The 18,886-nt window shown below is 41.8% G+C and overlaps 1 protein-coding gene across 5 annotated transcripts in view; it reads left to right on the top strand.

Moving 5' to 3' along the window:
• The first annotated feature begins 1,047 nt into the window (after nt 1–1,047).
• The window catches only part of UHRF2 (ubiquitin like with PHD and ring finger domains 2), an 80,502-nt gene continuing 62,663 nt past the window's right edge, over nt 1,048–18,886 (top strand). For 2 of the 5 annotated variants that reach the window (XM_042013021.1, XM_042013020.1), the window contains exons 1-2: nt 1,050–1,659; nt 15,313–15,555. In XM_042013021.1, the coding sequence (XP_041868955.1) occupies nt 1,507–1,659; nt 15,313–15,555 (396 nt within the window). In that variant the 5' untranslated portion in view covers nt 1,050–1,506. Of the gene's footprint in view, nt 1,660–15,312; nt 15,556–18,886 lie in introns of all 5 variants that reach the window. The other 3 variants (XM_042013024.1, XM_042013019.1, XM_042013023.1) reach the window with 3 other exon arrangements.

Raw genomic sequence — 18,886 nt, 5'->3', positions numbered from 1 at the left:
AAGTAGAAATATGCAGCCTGACTGTAGCTGGCTTTGTGGGTTCACCTCTGCACAAACATGAAATAAATATCTCATACAGGTCGACCTCTTACACAACAGATTAAAGAACCCATATTTGGGACAACACTGCCAGCAAGCAGGCTGGAGGAGTTCACAAAGCTAGGAAGGGACCCAGAGGGTAAGGCTCATGACCTCCCAAACCACTTGGCATCATGCTCAGCAATGAGAGCTGGGATAAGAAGGAGGAAGTGTGGGGTGTTAGGAGTTAAGGTGCTTGTCTTGCTAAGTAACCTTTACACATGACAAAGCTCTGGTTTTGTGGAAATGGCTAAACGCACGCGTCTGTCAATTCTAAATATTGAAATACTTCCTCATTTTGCTTTGTGTGCACAGCTTTTGGTTTTACCTATTAAACTTTTATTTAGATGGCCATTTTCTCACTTTTAACCTTCTTCCTTTGTTCTCCACCTTCCTGCGACAGTGACCAACGGAATGTGCGAGGCCCAGCCGCCCACCAGGACCAGCGCACAACAGCTACGTAACTCCAGATTTGCCTGGTGTTAATTTGCAGAATTACCCAATGCAGAAAAATACAAAAAGCCAAACGCACACCAGGTCCGCAGTGTAAACGAAGCTTGCCTTCCCTAGTCTCGCCCCGTATTTCTATCCACAGGCAGGATTAGTACGTATCTTTAGGGTAGAGTTACACGTAGCTTTACGTCCTAGGAAGCGCTGGGGCCTCGGTTTCTCCAGCGGCCCCCTTCTCCGGGCTGCCCATGGATGCTGCGGTGCTGCCCGGCCCAGCCCGGGCCCCAGGGCCCCCGAAGCCCTCAAGGCCGCGCCCGCCGCCACGGAGACGCCAACGGTCGCTTCCCCGGCGCGCGCCAAGCCCTCCCCCCCCCGCAGGCCTCGCGCCTGCCGGGCGCAGCGCGCGGGGCTGAGTGGGCGGGGCCCGCGCGCGGCGCGAGGGGGCGGCGGGAGGGGGCGTGGTGGCGCCGCGTGCCCACCTCGCTCCCCCCCCGCCCCCGCCCCACCGTGCTGTCTGCACGGCCGCGGCCGGCTGCTCTCGCGAGATCGGCGTTGGCGCCGTGACCTCCATGTGAGCGCGGCGGCGCTCCCCGGTAAACAGTGCCCGGGCCGGGCGATGGCTCCCGGCGCATCTCCATAGCCCTGCCCGCCGCCGCCCCTCCGGCACCCCCCGCGACCCGCGCTGCCTCGGCGGGATCGGGGAGCGCCGTGGGATCCGCTCGCCTCCCCTTTCCTCTCCCGCGCCCCGCTGAGCGGGACGGGCGGCCCGGATTGCGGGCGGGAGGGTCGCGCCCGCTCCGCGGCGTTTGAAATTCCTGCCCCGCCGGGCCGAACAAAGAGCGGGGGAGCGTCCGGACCCCTCCCCTGCACCTCCCACGCCGTGGGCGCTCACCCGCCGAGCGGACCCCGTTCCCACCCCCTGCCCGGGTCTCCCCCCCTCTGCCTGCGGCCGGCCGAGCGGGCGGGAGGGCGCGCACCATGTGGATCCAGGTCCGCACCATCGACGGCACCCAGACCCAGACGATCGACGACCTGAGCCGCCTCACCAAGATCGAGTGCCTACGGGAGAAGATCCAGGAGACCTTCCGCGTGAGCCCCGACCGCCAGCGCCTCTTCTACCGGGGCAAGCAGGTGAGGCGGGAACTCCCGTATCCAGGCAGACCCACGGGGGTCTCCCCTAATCCCGGGCCCGGCTCTTTGTGCGGCTCGGGGGTCCCCGTCTCCACCCATGTGCCGTTCTATGAGCTCCCGCTTTTGTTTACTCCCGGGCCTGGGGGGAAGGGAGGGCAGCGGGGAGCCAGCCCTGACAGAATGTTCCGGGACCCCCTTTTTCCCCTATGAGGTAAAAACCCCAGGGAGTAAAACCCTTCTCTGAGTACTGGCGAGGCCCCTTTGTGTGTTTGTTTTCCCACCTGAGTGGCGGGAGGCTCCTCCCTCGGCCCCCGCCTTCATCCTGCCCAAGTGACAGGGTAGCCGGAGGGATGCGGGGGGAAGGAGGGAGCTACGCCCGCTCTTCTCCGCCCGCTCTTCTCCGCCCCGCCGCAACCCGGCCGGGCAGGGCGGGAAGCAGGCCCACCGGGAGAGGTTTCCAGGGAAAACGCCGCCCCGGGTCCGCACGTGGCGGGGCGGGGAGAGGCGGTGGCGCGGGGTTAATTCGCGCGGGCAAGAAGTTGTGATGCGGCGGTGTCCTCGACTTGTGAGCCCCGGCGTGTCCCGGGCGGGATCAGGGCGACTGCTGGCAGACCAGAGAGGCGCTTCATCTCCACCCCGGGAAGCCGGTGTGGCAGGGGTGACTGGCTGGAAGCGTTCCGTGAGGTGGTACTTCCCCTGCCCTGGGGTGATGGAGAGATTTTGTTCCGAATATGTCGCCCCAGGCTGTAACTTTGCTGAAGGGTGTAACCTTTGAAGCTGCGTTACGTAAACTACGAGGTGTGCGCAGTGCTCGAGTTGTGAAAGTGAAGCATAGGTATTACCTGACACGAAAGGCACCGGATGTGTGGTGAATTTCACGGAAAGTGACTCTGAAGATGCGTCTTCTTACAGCAGATGAGTGTTGAAGTGTTCACCTAAGCTGAGTAATGCAGGGCAGTGAGATTTCTGCCTCAAAAGAGATAACGTGTGTATCTTTACAAATACGTGGAAAAAACTTAAGAAATAGAAACTTAGCTCTTGACCAGGATGCAAGCATTAGTGGGTAGATGCTAAGCCTAGATTTTGAACCAATAGCAAATGACTAGATTTTTATGTTTTACAGATTGGTGACAGAGAGCGCTTGCGAGGGCTGGTCTGTAAGGAACGTTATGTACAATCACATGTTTTTCTGTAAGGGCCAGGTTAAGGAACATGACTTGGAGTTGTGTAACCTTCTTAGCTTTGTTCTGTGCTAGCATACCTCTTTGGATATAGAGGTTTATGTAGGACAAACCCGAGGTTTTTACCCCAAATTCTTTATCTAAGAAGCAGGGAAGATGAGCCTGTAATGAGCTGTGCTTTTCTGTGTAGTCTGACAGTGGCCAGACCAATGAACTTTTTAGTTAACAGATGTCTTGCTTGAGAAAACGGGATAGTGAAATACTATAGCTGAAGTTGACTGCATGAGCAGCATTTGTGAGTTCGGTACTTAGTATATCCAGTTTAGGACACACTTGGGATCGTGTTCAGTGAAGAGTTAGGGAATTCTGTTTTATGGTTTCACTCCCCATAAATGTTAATTTTCTTGTAATTAGAATAATTAATTCTAAACTTTCCTTCTTGATTATGGGTTGCTTTTCTGTTTCCATGGTGCTCATAAGAAAAAAGGTCAGAAGGGTTGCTTTTGCACAAGTAAAACTGGGTGTTGAGAACATGAAACGAAATAACTTAAATTCTCTTAGGGCTGTGATACAATAAAATAATATTTCTTTTAATATTAAGAATAAAAAAGGGCATTTTGGTTAAATGTGAGATGAACAGAAAGCAGTATACTGAGGTGAAAACTTAAGAAACCCCTGAAGATTGCTGTATGTATTGTAGAAAATATTATCTAGGCGAAATCTTTTTCTTAGTTTATCTGGTTAGCGCTCAGTATGGTTAAATCTGTACATTCTGTTAGTCGAACCATGATCCTGCTACTGAGTACTGCGTACTGTAGTCTCTCTGGGAACTTCTAGAAATCCTTGGATCTTGCAAGTGGTGGGAAGCCTGGCTAAGTAATGTCCTCCTAAAAATGGGAAGTATGTGAGGTTATACAGATGTAGAAACCTAAGTGAGTCACTGTTTATAGGCTGAATTTCAACAGCATCACGTTCTTAGCTTGCAGCAGAGAACAATTTCAACTAAGATTTTGAGCTGGAGCCATTATTTTGCAGTTTTTTAGGAATGTCTGTATCCAGTTTAATGTGCTGTACTGTAACTTGCTGTTGTCTCTTGACAATTATCTTCAAAGACAATGCAAGAACTTAAGTGAGCAGTACTTCACATGTCTGTTTTTAAGGGTTAAAATAACCTAGAACTACTGGAGGAAACCTAGTGTTGTCATTAATGCAGTACTTTGTATTACTGTTGTTTTGGGTTTTTTTCTTGTTAATGCCAGGAATAGCACTACTCTGTTGAATAGGTTGGTGTCTATTCTTTTACTGCCAGAAGGACCTACCATTCACATGTGTCACTGAAGATTGACCAAGATAGTATTACTCTATAACATGTACAGGACATCCTGTGTTCTCTGGGGTTCCACATTTCTGCAGAGCTGAATGACTGTCCACCAGCTGCAGCAGTCAAGCCATATTCTAGGTTGAGGTGGAACTTTCAGAGGAAAGAGAATAATAATGTATGCATAGTTCTTGACTGTGGTGCAATAGCCTACTTTGCAGTTAGCTGGAGAAGTCTACTGAACATAGAAACCTGCAGTGATGTCTCTTGCTTTCCCTCTTGAAGATGGTGGATCATTGCCTGGAAGGATTTTCCTAAAGGGCCACAAATATTTCCTTATGCTGGAATAAAGCATGTTTTAACCTTGCTCCACCACAGACTATTTATTTACATCTAATATTTTACTGTGTTACATGTTGACTCTGAGTAAACTCATTCTTAGAGAAATTCAGAAAAGCAAGACAACAATCTGACTTCCAGCAGCATATTCTTTCTCCTAACTGGAAAGCCTATGAAGCCGTTCTTGAGAATAGAAGTTCTCAGTTTATTCATGGAAGAGAAGGAGATATCTTGGCATTTTGACCTACCAGAGCAGATTTTCTGTAGGACTAAGTTGCAGACGTTGTGGGATTTCCAGCTTTCAGTTACAATGCTGGAAAAATAAAGCAGTAAAAATATATGGAAGTTTGAATTTGAAAACATACCAGAGAGCTTAAGGTTTTCTGTAAGACTGTGAGGGTATTAATACCTACTTCTGTTTTTCATGTAACTAAACATGCACACTGTTGTATTTTAGCAATATCTACTGTTTGTGGAAGATAAGAACTAATGTCTTTTGTTGTCTTCTCTCATCATCCCATCCCACGCTGTTCAAATTTGAATTTGGTGAAAATTTGTAAATGTCTACTGTTAAAAAACCCCATTATCTCAGTGTCTTTTCTATAGCTCTTACCAAAGTAGGAGAAAAAAGACTTTGGAGCCCAAAGGTTTCTTTGCCAATGTATGTAGGAGGCAGTGACTGAAACGACTTTTGAAGTCATTAATCTTGTTGGTGAGGAAACCACTCCTGACCTGTTTCATGGGGGACTGAAGTCAGCAGGAGGAGGTGAAATTATTGAAGCTGTTTATTTACTTGAGGTGAAAGTTGCTGCAAATCAGGCCTGCTTCACTGGAAGAAACTCAGCTCTGCTTCTGTGCGCAAACAAGTATGGTAGTATGCATCGTGTTACTTAGCTGTGCAAGTTGAATATTTAAAGTCTAGTTTGTCAGACCCATGGTGTAATGCCCAAGTATTTAGAGTTGTGTTTCTGTAAAATTTAACTGAAACAGTAGAGGGCTAAGAGGAGTGGAGGAGCTTCAGCTTTGCATGAGAACATGCTTGAGGTAAAGTAGCTTCAGTAAAACACACAGTTAAAAATCTGGCAATAGGGCATGCCTTTATTGTACAAGACCTCTAGCTTCTGGGTGACCTGGGCTGGCACATGAGTAGTGGATGGAATCTTACGTGAGTTTAAGCTTCCAAACTTCAGGTTTGTAAATGGTATGTTTAAGTCTTTCTTAATATTTACAACTTGGGTGAATTTCCTGAAGGCTAGAAAAGCAATACTTGTGAAGTGTTTCCCTCAAGAATGGGAGTGCTAGGCCTATTCATAGAACAATTGAGTTTCTTAGCACAGACTCTTCCCAGCTTTATTTTGTTTGGAAAATTGTGAACATTTTCAGCTGAAGCTGTCCAAACCCCATCTGCTTCAGGCAGAAATCTGGGGTGAGAAATCTTCCACTGGTGCAGTTAAGTTTTTTATTTTAGAGAAGCAGTTTGAAGAAACAGTAGAAGGGAAGTAATTGTCATTCTTTGATGAAGCCGGTAACAAGTAGCTCTGTAGCATGAGGAGAGTCACCTGGACTCTTCAGGTCACATATGATCTGACTGCATGCCAAAATTCCCAACATAGTGAATTCATGTTATACGCAAAACTTACCTGATAGTAAGTTTGGTAGGCCTGTGAACGAGTTTTTATTATATGATTGCAGAAGTTTACTGAAACCATCTTCTTCTAAAATTGTTGCTGTAAGTCTACTAATGCAATTTACCATTCTTGGGTATGATTGTCTTTATTATTTAAAGCACCTAAACGAACTGAAGGCAAAGCAAAGAAGCGTAAGTGAAAACAGACTACTTTATACAGTTTTGTATGTATTACTTAAGCATTAGGAACCTGGAAGAGCATTACGTAACATCTAAGAACTTGCAGCCAACTTTAAGGCTGTATTTTATGGCATGTGTATTTACTTCCAGAATCACAGAATATGCTGAGCTGGAGGGGACCCACAGGGTTCATCAAGTCCGACTCTTAGTCCTGCACAAGACATCCCGAAGAGTCACACCACACCGTCACTTGAGAGTCATACATTCAAATAATTTATTTTGGATAGTTTAGTCCATGTACTTTTTAAAATTAATCTGGAAACTCTTAGAAAATTAATATGTTTCTATATTATAAAGAACTCCACAAACCCTTAGATGCAGAACACACCTCATGCAGGGCCTATCCTGACAAGTAGATGAGGATTTTCCATGATGAAATGTGATCAAATGTTGATATCAATAATAAGATGGAAGTTACGAGAGGATTCTCTTCTTTAAAGGCTGTTAATTAAATATCTGCTCCTAATTATTTAACTGTAAAATTATGTAAAAGCATAGTTGGTTGTTGGGGGTTTTCTGATGTGGTTTTTAGATTTTTGTTGTTGATTATGGAAGCTTGAGATAATATCCAGTTCTTCATTACAGGTGTCCTCACAAGCTGCAGATAGCCATTTGCTCTCGCTGGCACCACTGTTGCTGAACTTCAGTTGCCTTTGCTATAGAAGCCCATACCATCATACGGGAGGTACTTGACCCTTCTCATCTAATCAGCACAGGGATGGATGACTCTTTCCATACTGCTGAGGATCTCTGGGCAGCTTTATATTTTGACATGCTTGCTTTTATTTTTTTTTTTAATGAAAGAATCAAATAATCCCAAAGAGTATCCAGAAGATACCATGAACTTTTATTTACTTAATTAGAAGTCTCCTTAGTATAGCAAAAGAAAAGAAACCTTGCTGCTCTAACTTTATCTTCCAGCTAGAAGTTAATGAGCAAATGTTCCTTTAATGAGATTTAGAGTTGCATCCAAGAAGAAACTACCTTATCTAAATTAACAGTTTTTTTCTCTGTATCTCAGTAATACAGGAAAAAATAATCTTCAAAACATGAACTGCTTTTTAAAAAGTTTAACTTGGAAGAGGTGCAGGCTTGAACTCCCTGAAGTTATAAATTGATGCTGAGCAAGCTGCCATCCCCATGATCTTCTGATAAAGTCAAGAAGACTTTACTTGCAGCTCTTGACTTTCATTTGGTTTTGTGTACTAATCTTGTACACTGGAATCTGTTTTGGATTGTATTTATTTCAGACCAAAAGGTAAAATATGTTGGTACCGCCAATACACCTTGCAAACAGTGTCGTAGAAAAGGTGTAAAACCCTCTTGTTTATTGGTGAATGTAGGCTTTTGAGCTTAATTTTAGGTACAGAACTTCAGGAAAAGTATCCATGTCTTCCCAGAGAAAGCTAGTCTTGTTGATTGAGTACAAAGATGACTAATGTACATTTATTGTGGTGTTTATATTGAGATTGATGTGTAATTGCAGACCATGTCAGCCACAATATTCTGTAATTTCTTCCTATGTTGTGTGGCTTTTTATAGCATGCCAGACTTTCACACTGTGGTACGATCAAACTGTTTGGTTGTAACTGAAGTTGTAGAAAAGCCTTTTTTAGAATATGGAAGCTTCCATAGTCTTCCTTACCTAGGAATTCTTTCTGCTGTATGCTTTCTGTTGAGACTGTGGGAGTCTCTGCGAGACTATGATTCTTACTTAAAATATGGTTTATTGACAGTAAATCATTTGATACTATAGTGTTACGACTGCCTTTTTCCTTGAGTCCAGGACAAGTTGTAAGCTGCTGTAAAACACACAGAAGCAGTCAAAAGGGCGCATATTCTCTGATAGAAAGACTAGTTTGTGTCACCTTGTTGTTGGGATTTTTGGTGGCATAGTATCTTCAAATGTTCTTGTAGGCTGCTTTGAAATGTGAATCTTGTGGCAAGAAATTAACAGAACTGAGTCTAATTTGGACCGTATTCTCCAGACACTAATAACTTCTTTGGTTACTGTGTTACGAAATGTTGTGGTCTGTCTGTATTCTGTTTTGGATCTAGAATATGGATCTAGAGCCTGTCAGAGAATTTGATTGTCCAGATAATTCACCTACTCATGTGTTTCTCTAAAGAGAGAGCAAAGGTGGAGCAATGATTTTATGGTTTTTTTTTCTTTTTAGTTGATGAGTAAATTCTCCTTCTTGAAATGAGGGAATGGTCTGTCATTTGTGTCTGTTTATTTTTAGCAGCAAGCCATAAAATCCAAATCAGGACAAAAAGCACTAGTAAGGCTAACCTAGGGTTTCTTTTTTATTTCTGATGGTGACCCAGGGTTTCTTTGGTATTCGTTTTCAAGCAAGGTAAAAGTTATTTCCTATTTAGTTAGTTTTTGTATGACACTGATAAGTGTTGCTATTTGGTTTGTATTATTGTATTGCAGGATCTCTGCTAAAAATGCCAGAAGCAATAAGGAGGCGAGAGTTAGGTGAAAACTTTCAGGAGTATCAGAGAGAAAGCAGTATGAACAGAGTGTTTTTATGACTGCAGAGTGTATATGTAAAAACCTTAGTTTTAATGTGGAGAGGGTATAGTCAAGCCTAGACTTCAGAACTGGTCTGCTGCAGACATGTGAGAAGGAGCTTGTAAACCTTGTAGATCTGCAGTCTCTGCTTAAGGATATTTGCCTTCTTATCCTCTTAATATTATGGATTGTTTTAGGAGTTTCATGGTTCAGGGCTGGAAATATCTTGGTCATTCAACAGTTAGACATGTATAAAAAACGTCACTGATGGCATCAAAACTGCCCCATGTGACAGAAGAGTATGGGATGTTTTAGTAGAATGATCACTGGACAATCTATTTTTTGACAGCAGACTGTATGGAACCTGTAACAAGTACTTTTAAAACTACAGTTGCTTGAGTGGATCTCTTGGAGTTGCAAGCACTTGAAGACAGCCTAAATCTATAAACACACTAACTTCCTTAAGTGATTGGCTACTAGATTCCCCCTTTATTTAGTTTTTGTCTCTGTTGCAGCTGAGACAACTACTTCCATGTGAAACAGTGTCACGGTACAGTTACTGTAAAAACCTCACCCTGTGCCTACTACTCTGAATGTTGTTAACACATGAATTTTAAGATGCCAGAGTCCTTAAGCATTCTTTTCAGATACAAGATAATCCAGGTGCAGGTTACAGTTTTTCCATGTGAAATTAAAAATACTAGTCAGGTTCTCTTTCAGCTTTGAAAATGTTAAGCAAATGGAGCATGCTCTGAGAATGGCTGAAGTCCATAAACTGAGGGCCCAGTGTTGGGTAATAAAAGTTATTGAAACTTTTTTGGCCTGAGCCAGTCCCATTGCCCAAAACTCACTGTTACATGCTGAAAACCTGATTTTGAGTTTTCAGTTACTAGATGCTGGTTAGAGATATATTTGAATGCTTCTGTGGAATTTAATTCCAACAGCCTTCTACAGGCAGAAAAAGTTAGGTTTGTACATGAATTTTAAGATGGGGAATACCAGAAGTTCTGGAAGTCCACTTAGCTTGCTTTCAGTAAGTACCCAGCTGGAAGTTACAGGTTCTTGATTTCTTGAGACTCATGCCCTCTGGATAACTCCTGACAAACTCTTAACCAAGGTTTTTTACTGAACTTGAGCTTGAAGCTCTTTACCCTTATGCATTTCCTGTTAAATTTGCAGTGTGCATGTAATGCCTGTGCAGAATAAGATTTATGTCACTAAACTTTTCATTATACTTTGTTAATTAAAGAGCTCGTCTGCATTCATTATAGTTTATTTCATCTGTATTACTAGATACAAGCACATCTCTTGGAAAAGAAAACTTCAGACAATGCTTTAAGGCACACTTTCATAAGTGATTAAAGATCTGGATTGTCAAGTGGAATGGCTGGATTAAGGTCACCCTGCTCCTGGATCACACATTAAGATAAAAACAGTAGATAATGTGTTCTTACAAGAATTATTACATGCTTTCTTGGGAGGTCTTGGTACATGCTGTAAAAGCCATAATGAGCTGTCCTTCTGCTGGGACTTACAGTTGATGGGATAGTAATTGGTAAATTACTTGCCAGGCAAATTTTTTTTCCCCAAGTAATGCAGTATCATACCACACTCTGCATGATTATTCATGTTCACGTAAGTGCAGCTTCTACATGCTTTTAAGGTAATTTGTGGCTTGGTGTTTCAAGACAGTTCTTCTAAGAGTAATAGTAGGTAGTTTTCAATTCTGGTATTGCATTGCTGCAGCTGCTCCTGAGTAGTAGTGTAAACACAGTGCTGTGTTACATTTAAGTATTTATAACAGCCTTCCCTAGGAGTATTTTGAAATTGATAGTGTCTCTAACATATGATGATGAAAATACATTTGAAAGATGTGATCTGTTTATTAACTTACTTAGTTATACTTAATTTAGAGTAGTACTGAGTGTTAGATACAGTAAAGCTAGTTGCTCTTTAGGGTAATTTCATTCAGAATATGTTAATGAAGCCTTAAAGGCTTTTGAAGCATGCACGTCTTTAAGAGGAATTGAAACAAAGTGAAATCTACTGCTAAGGAAACAAATGCATTTTTTTCCTACTGCAGTAGGATCAGAAGAGCTAGTAAAATTTCATAAATGAAATTGCCTGTTCAGTTATTTTTGCTTTAGTACAAGTTCTAATCACCAATTAAGAAATCATAGCTGAGTTGAAGGAGATTGAATATCTGGTTCTAGGGTGATTGCTTTTGTTTTTCGTTTGCATATATAAACTTGTGAATGACAAATGACCTTAAATGCTTACTAAACATGTAATGTTTGTTTCTTTTCTTTTAGTGTTCTGTCCGTGCAAACATATTTTTAGGGAATCTTCTTAGTATCTTTATGTAGCAAAATGGGATAAAATTGTCTATTGTAATTCAAGAAAAAACATCATCTAGTTCTGCTCTCCTGTGTGAAATGGATTTCTTTAAATGCTGTTTTCCAACTTTGTTACTCCAATGATTTCAGTTGTCAGTGGTGCAGTAATGCTAGGCATAGGTATACTTGCAGATTCACACATCAGTTCTTGCAAATCAAAAAGCACATGATTGATTCTACTGGTTGAGTTTCTGTGTTGCTCTGGTTTGTTTCTAGAAGCAGATGCTGTTGCAGTGTATTGACTTGGTCTAAATGTATGCAGTTGCTCATGCTCAGGAACAGACTTCTTGCTCTTGCTGTAAACAGGACCTATCAGGTTGCCAGACATTACAACCTGCCTCATGTGAAGTGTGCTTATACTAATCTTATGTTTGTTACTGTGCTTTGAGACTCAAGTGTGACCTCAATAGTCACAGAATAATCTGGTGTCATAAAATATTCCTGCAAAGAGTATAAATGATAAAAACAGAGGGGACAAAACAAACCACAGTCACTTTGGCAGATCATGGAATCATAGAATGTTTTGGATTGGAATGGATTGTAAAGATCGTCTCGTTCCACATGCCCTGCCATGAGCAGGGACACTTTTCATAGACCAGATTGCTCAGAGCCCCATCCAGCCTGGCCCTGAACAGTTCAGGAATGGGGCATCCACAGCTTCTCTGGGCAACCTGTTCCAGTGCCTCACCACCCTCACAGAAAAAAATTTCTTCCCAGTATCTAATCTGAACCTGTTCCCTTTCAAGTTTGAAGCCGTTGCCTCTTGCTCTGTTACTACATGCTCTTATAGAAGATTCCTCTCCATCTTTCTTGTAGGCTCCCTTTGGGAACTGGAAGGTCTCAATTAGGTTACCCTTAAGCCTTGTCTTCTCCAGGCTGAAAAATCTGAATTTCCTCATGGGAGAGGTGCTCCATCTCTGTCGCTCTGATAGTGTTTTTGGCCTCCTCCGAACTTGCTCCAACAGGTCCATGTCCTTCCTGTGCTGGTACCCCAGAGCTGGATGCAGCACTTCAGGTGGGGTCTCAGCAGAGCAGAGCAGAGGGGCAGAATCCCCTCCCTGGCCCTGCTGCCCACGCTGCTTTGGATGCAGCCCAGGACACGTTTGGCTTTCTGGGCTGTGAGTGCCCATGGCTGGGTCATGTCCAGCCTCTCACCCACCAGCACCCCCAAGGCCTTCTGGGCAGGGCTGCTCTGATCTGTTCAGCCCCAGCCTGTGCTGGCAATGGAGGTTGTCCTGATCCAGGTGCAGCACCTTGCAATAGATCTTATTAAACCTCATGATATTCCCGTGGACCCACTTCTCCAGCCTGTTCAGGTCCCTCTGGATGACATCCCATCCTTCAGGTGTGTCAGCTGCACCACTCAGCTTGGTGTCATCTGTAAACTTGTTGAGAGTGCATTCAATCCCATTGTCTGCATCATTAATGAAGATTAATTAAATAACTCTTGTCTGAGTATGGTCCCTGAGGGACACCACTTGTCACTGATGTCCATTTGGACTCTGAACCATTGACCACTACGCTCTGGATACCACCATCCAACCATTTTCTTATCCATCTAACAGTCTAATTTTTTATAAATTCTGTAAATTAGACAACTTTGCAGTCATCAGTTTATTTGGCTGACCATTTAGTTCATGTTCATCAAAGCTGACTTCACCAAATGACAGAGTATTTAGGAACGGAAGGAATCTCTGGAGGTCATCTAGTCCAACCCGCGCCCACCAAGGCAGGGCCACTTCAAACAGGTTAGTAGGAGTTTGCCCGGGTGGGTTTTGAGTACCTACAGAGAGGAGACTTCTCTTACTGTTGTGCAGGAATAGGTAGTCTGTGCATGGTGGTGTGTGTATGCTGTTAGGGAAGGCAGCTTCTTACTCAAGGTCTAGCCTTGTTATGTCTTTGTTTCTGCATATGTTAAATATAACTATTTCTGGACAGATTCCTTTTTCTCCCTCTTTTTTTTAAATTTGGAGGCTTTTTACCTTTCATGCTAATAGAGAGAATTTACTTGTGAATCAATAACATAACTTATTCTGCAGTCGTAACTGAAGAATAGATTGCAAAGACTAGCCGCAGGATGTCTTTTTAATTGTGTGTTAACACTGTTAACCTAGTTATTGTAGATAATTCAGGCTGTTCAGATTTACATATTTACTGAATTAACTTTAAACTGCAGTGCCTCAAAATATTTTTCTGTCACTCTGCACAGGACCTGTTCTGAGAGAACAGGAACAAAGACAGGAAAGCAAATCTCTCATCTGTGTGTTTCTTACATATATTTGGTCTACTAGGAGCAAAGTTATCATTTTCTCTCCAGCACATTAGCTTTCAGAAGATTTTGTCATACCCCACAGTATTCTAGGAACTATACTGTAATCTCTGCCACAGTCTATACAGTCCAGTTGGAACAGAAAAATGGAGGATAAGTTATGTCTCCAGTAGTATCCAATTTATTAATTATTTCATAATTGGTCTGTTTTGCAGGTGTGCTGCTGAACTTTTTAACCACTTTGCAACCAGAAAAACATCGCTTGGTAGGGGTTTAATCTTAAAGGTGGCCAGGAGTAGTGATCAGAAGCATTAGCAACTCCAGCTATGTGGATATCCCCTTCAGTGTGTTTTTGCAGTGTCAGTATTTGTCTTTGTTTTGGGTTTATTTGTGCTTTGAATATAAGAATAATGCTTTAAGCTTATTAACAGTGAAAATGCTTGTGGTGTGAAAAGCCCCCAAATCTGGATTGTAATAGGGCTGCAAGAACACTCCTATGCCCTTTGTGAAAGAGTTGTCAGAAGTATAGGAACATGTGACATGGTGGTACAGAAAAGGGTACTTAAGCAGCTTTCTTCTCTCTATGAACTGCCAACCCTAAAAGCCCAGGCATATGAGGTGGTGTTGGTAGTCACCTGGACAATCACAGTTACTGGAGATTTCTGCTTTACTTGCATTTCTTTAATAGTTACAGCATGAAAATCTTCAGTATGGTTTTGTGTGCTTTGTGTTGAACTGGTTTGAAAACAGGCAGCTGAACAAGGTTCTTGACCAGACAGCTGTGTCAGCTTCAATTACTTTGAATCAAGCTATGAATACTCCTGTTTACAGATCCCAGCTGTGGGTACAGTAGTTTTCATCAGTAAAGAGAATTAGGTTTTTTTGCACAGATTTTAAGTTAATGGAAGAAGAACTGGTTCATTTCTTGACTGTCAGCTTCTGTTCGTAACTGTCCCCTGCTCTTTAGAGTTGTTTTGAAAAAGCAGAGGGGATGGAGAAAGAAATATGGATTCCACTTTCATCTATCCTGAGATGGTTTGAGTGTTACAGAAAACTATATTAGTGAGAAACTGGGGAAGTGCTCCTTTTATTTCTTTTCTGTTCCTTCTTGTTCCATTTTTCTTGTTGTGCTGGATACTTGTGGATACTGGCCATAAGCTCATGAAAACAGTTCTGTTTGCAAAGATTCATGAAACATCAACTGGTGTTGAAAGTCACCTGTTCCTGAAAAAGAGGGTAGGTGACTTTTTTGCTGCTAGAATAGTTTGGAAAGGCATGAGAGTCTTTTAGTCATGCATGTTTTTCTCCCACTGCGATGTGAAGTAAAATGTAGCTAGTTCTAACTTTGCTATTTCAGACTAATGCATTATACTTTCGGGTGAATCAAATCTCTGCTTCAAAGATGCTCTAGGTCATTGAGGGTGTTTAACTGAGCAAAGCAGCAGTACTGCTTCCTGTATTTCCTGGTGCACAGCTTGTCATTTTTTGGTGTTTCTTAGCTTTATTGTAGGCAGGTAACACTAGTCTGTAGACACGTGTTTCTAGTTTTAAGCCTTCCAGTGATTTTCATTGAATGAAATTATGGCTGCAGTTAGTTAGCTTGATGAGTTTGATTTTTCATATACTCAAGACATAGGTTTTTATTTATCTGTAAGATATGGCTGCCTCTTCTGGTCTGTGCAATTATTATCTATAAAAAGAGGATTTGAAAACTACTTAGGTATCTTAAGGTAGAGTTTCACAAGTACACGTTTCTTTTTGACAGCTAGAAGATGGACACACTTTATTTGACTACAATGTTGGACTAAATGACATAGTTCAGCTTTTGATACGTTCTGATTCTGAAGCTCCTACCACTGCGTCTGTGACAGATCAGGATGGAGAAGTCAATCCCTGTGCTGTTTCCAACTGCAAGAACAAAGTCAAAAAAACAAACAGTGGATCACCTAGTCAGCCATCTACATCATCTCGCTCATTTCTCATTGATCCTGGCATTGGATTGTACAAGGTATGTACAAGCTTTAAAAGCTGGAAACTTGCCTCACTCCTGTGGGTTTAATTTTATTGTTGAAAATGTATTGTTTTATTGTATCGAAGAGTGTATCCTCATTGATTTCTTTTATGATTTGATAAAATTCCCCAATTTGGCTTAAATGAAATTCACTTAATTTAAACTGACTCTTGGAGAGTCATGAGCATGTCCGTGTACCAAGCTCACTTTTCAGGAGAGTTCTCAAACTCTGACACACTGTGTTCTTCAAAGCAGGTTCTTGAAAGGTTCTTAGAGTAGCTGTGAAACAAGTACTTTCTTGTGGACAAAAGAAACTAATAAGGAATAATAAGGAAAATGTGTTAAAGTGTAGCTTTTATCTTTATTTTTTCTTCAAGCTTGCCAAATGGTTGTTATAGTACTAATGTTTCAGTGCTGCATTGGAACTAGACAAATTGTAGAAATACACAGTTTCTATAAGCTATATGTCATGTAGTGATTCCTTTTTTTTAATGTAGGTTTTTTAGGAATTGCATACCTAGTATTCATTTAGTTTTGTACCTTGTTGAATTTTTCAGTATTGTCATGCAGGATTACATCAGTGTACCAGGACTTTAATTTAAACAGAAAATGGGCAGTTTCCAGATTGCTAGCTTATTGAATATTTAGTAGGACGTGTTTATATGAATATCTCTATGTATATCTATCTGTAGGGAATGATAGCATTTCACCTCCTCTTTGGGTATTTCTCTTAGATAAGATATAGATGTAAAAGTAATTGTTTTGGTGGAAAACATCCACAATTGCAGAGAAGGAAAAGGAGGTTGAGGTTGCAGTAAATGGGCAGACTTAGTACAGTGTTGCCTTAAAGTCCTTGAAGAATTGACAAGTCTGGCTGAGAAAACCATGAGCTGGGCCTCTGGCTTATCTTGCGCCTGCCTCAAGCAAGGCCTAAGGATGGAGCAATGTCTGGTGTGAAGCAGAGGCCACATGGCCGTGTTGTTTCAGTGGGGCACAGAGGAGCACCTGCACCAGCCCTTAGGCTCACTCTCCCTTCACCATGTTTAACAAGCCTTGCTAAAACTCTGTTTTCTTTGTGGAGATAAGGATGTGCACAAAGGCTGTCAGGCTGATGTCAGTGAGCCAACCTCAGCAGATGGACTGGAGTGTTTATTTTACCTTTTGTATCAACTGTATCAGCTGTAAATTCTGACCAAAAGTTACTAAGATCTGCATTATGTCCTATTTGCATATTAACTTTCACACACCTAGGAATGCAGATGAAAAGAGAGCATGTCTGTGTAAGACCACAGTCACCATAACCCCACCTGTAACATGAAATTGTTTCTTTTGGGTAGGACCAAAAATTACAATATAGAAGGGGTATTTTTGGGATAAAAGACAGGTGGAAATGCCTCTGCTTGCTTGGGATAGGTTGATGGACTGTGTCTCTCCTCCTCCCCTGAAGGGGTGCATTTACGTGGGCTTTGTACCTCCAAGTTACATTGGAGCAGACCCAGGAATATTTATTCACGCTCACATATAAGTATTTATTGATGTTTGAAATATTTATTATTATAGATAAGTATGTATTAGTATATATGGATATTTATTAGTATATATGAGTATTTATTTTTATATATGAATATATGTGTTTATAGTGCTAACGGAGCTCTGTTACTGTACTTTCTGTCATGACACATATTAACACTCCATAGTTAGTGCATTGCTCACTGGCAGTCCTGAACCCGCCTCCTGTTGCTTCAATAAAACTGCACTATTGGTGAATCTGGATTGTGGATGTTACTGAGCACAACCAGACTTAGTGCTGAATTGATCAGAAATCAAGCCCAGTGGCGCCCGGCCCTCTGATCTCTGAAGACCAGCTGGAACACAAGGGCGTTCATTCTCTGCCAAATTTCTGTAGCTTTAATGCATCAGAGGCTGCCACATATACAAGGTAATGTCAGTTGGAGTTCTCTTCATTCTCTGAGGAATCAGGGAGTCACAAAATGAGTAGCTTCAATATGGAGACACAAGCTTGTGTGCTTCCTTTTTCTTTTATGTCCATTTATTACAATGGGAAGAACTTCAGTTCTTCAGTTCTGAAGTTTTTCCATTAGTCAAAAAGTGTAAAAGGTAATATGAGAAAAGATGGGGAGGATACTGGGGAGATGGGATAACACAGCAGATAGACTGATCTGAGGAAAAGAGTACTAAAATATATGTTTTTCAAAAATGCTAAATTTCAATATGTTAAATTAAGTAGTTAATTTAACAGTGTTAACTTTAGCAGTAGTTAAGTAGTCTCTTAGCTGTTTTGTTCAGGATTAAACCAGAAAATATAACAGAGAATGCTGATACCAGCAAGCATACCCAAGGAAACCTATTTTGTCAAGTCAGCTGAAATTTTTGTGATGTTTCATGCGAGAGACCTAACACTTTCTCCTTCATTAGTTGTGAAGTGATTAGCTTTTCAGTCAACAATGTGTTTTCACTATGCCTCGAGAAAAATTAGGGTGTAGTCATTTCACTGTTTGCTATCTGTAGATAACAGTATGAATGTATACAGAGGATTTCTAATTACAATATTTGAAAACTTTGAAGAATGTATTTTTACCCAGTATTGTAGTTCAGAGGCCATAACCTTGTTTAATGGAAGTCAGTAAAAAAGGCCTAGGGCCTAATAAACTAAGGTACATTAGGTGGCTAAATAGGTGGATGGATATATTTAATGATCTTGGATTTCATTGTCAGACAGTAAGGAATTGTTTACTTACTGGAAGAATTATTTTGCTACAACTTACTCTATCTGAGCAAAGTCCTGTGCCTCATTGGATCTTCATACAGAGCTAGACTCAACAAGATACCTGTTACTCACTCCATGCTATGGGTAGTCCCAACCTCTGTGCACTGTTCTCTCTTTCTGATTTCAGCTACCACAAGGAAAGTTAGCCATGGAACCAGCAATTATAAAAAACAATAAGAAAATAATGGTAGAGTTGATACAGGAAATAAAAGTTAGTAATAATTATATTATTGTTAGGTGGTTAAAATAGTGATTTAAACAGAGTTCCTCTGTGTAGTCATTGTATATTATGTATATCAGAATATTTTAGCTTGTTTTATATCCCAGTTGTACCTGATATCTGATACAGTTTTATGGGCTCTGAAGGACTAGTAGTGGATGGATTATCTGCAACTCTTGTTCCATGTTACTAAGAATTGTTAGTGGTGTCTGGTCTAAGACCTGGGAGGCCATCCCAAGATGGACTTGGCGTGAGTGAAGAACACTACCTTGGCTAAGCAATGGCCAAAAAGAAGAATACAGGATGAGTTTTAAGAGAGC

The sequence above is a fragment of the Corvus kubaryi genome, unplaced genomic scaffold (genome assembly GCF_017639235.1).
Source record: "Corvus kubaryi isolate FWS band 111438036 unplaced genomic scaffold, C.kubaryi_AGA036_p1.0 split1-37296, whole genome shotgun sequence".
In the NCBI taxonomy this organism is placed as follows: domain Eukaryota; kingdom Metazoa; phylum Chordata; class Aves; order Passeriformes; family Corvidae; genus Corvus; species Corvus kubaryi.
This window is presented reverse-complemented; position numbering and strand designations above follow the sequence as displayed.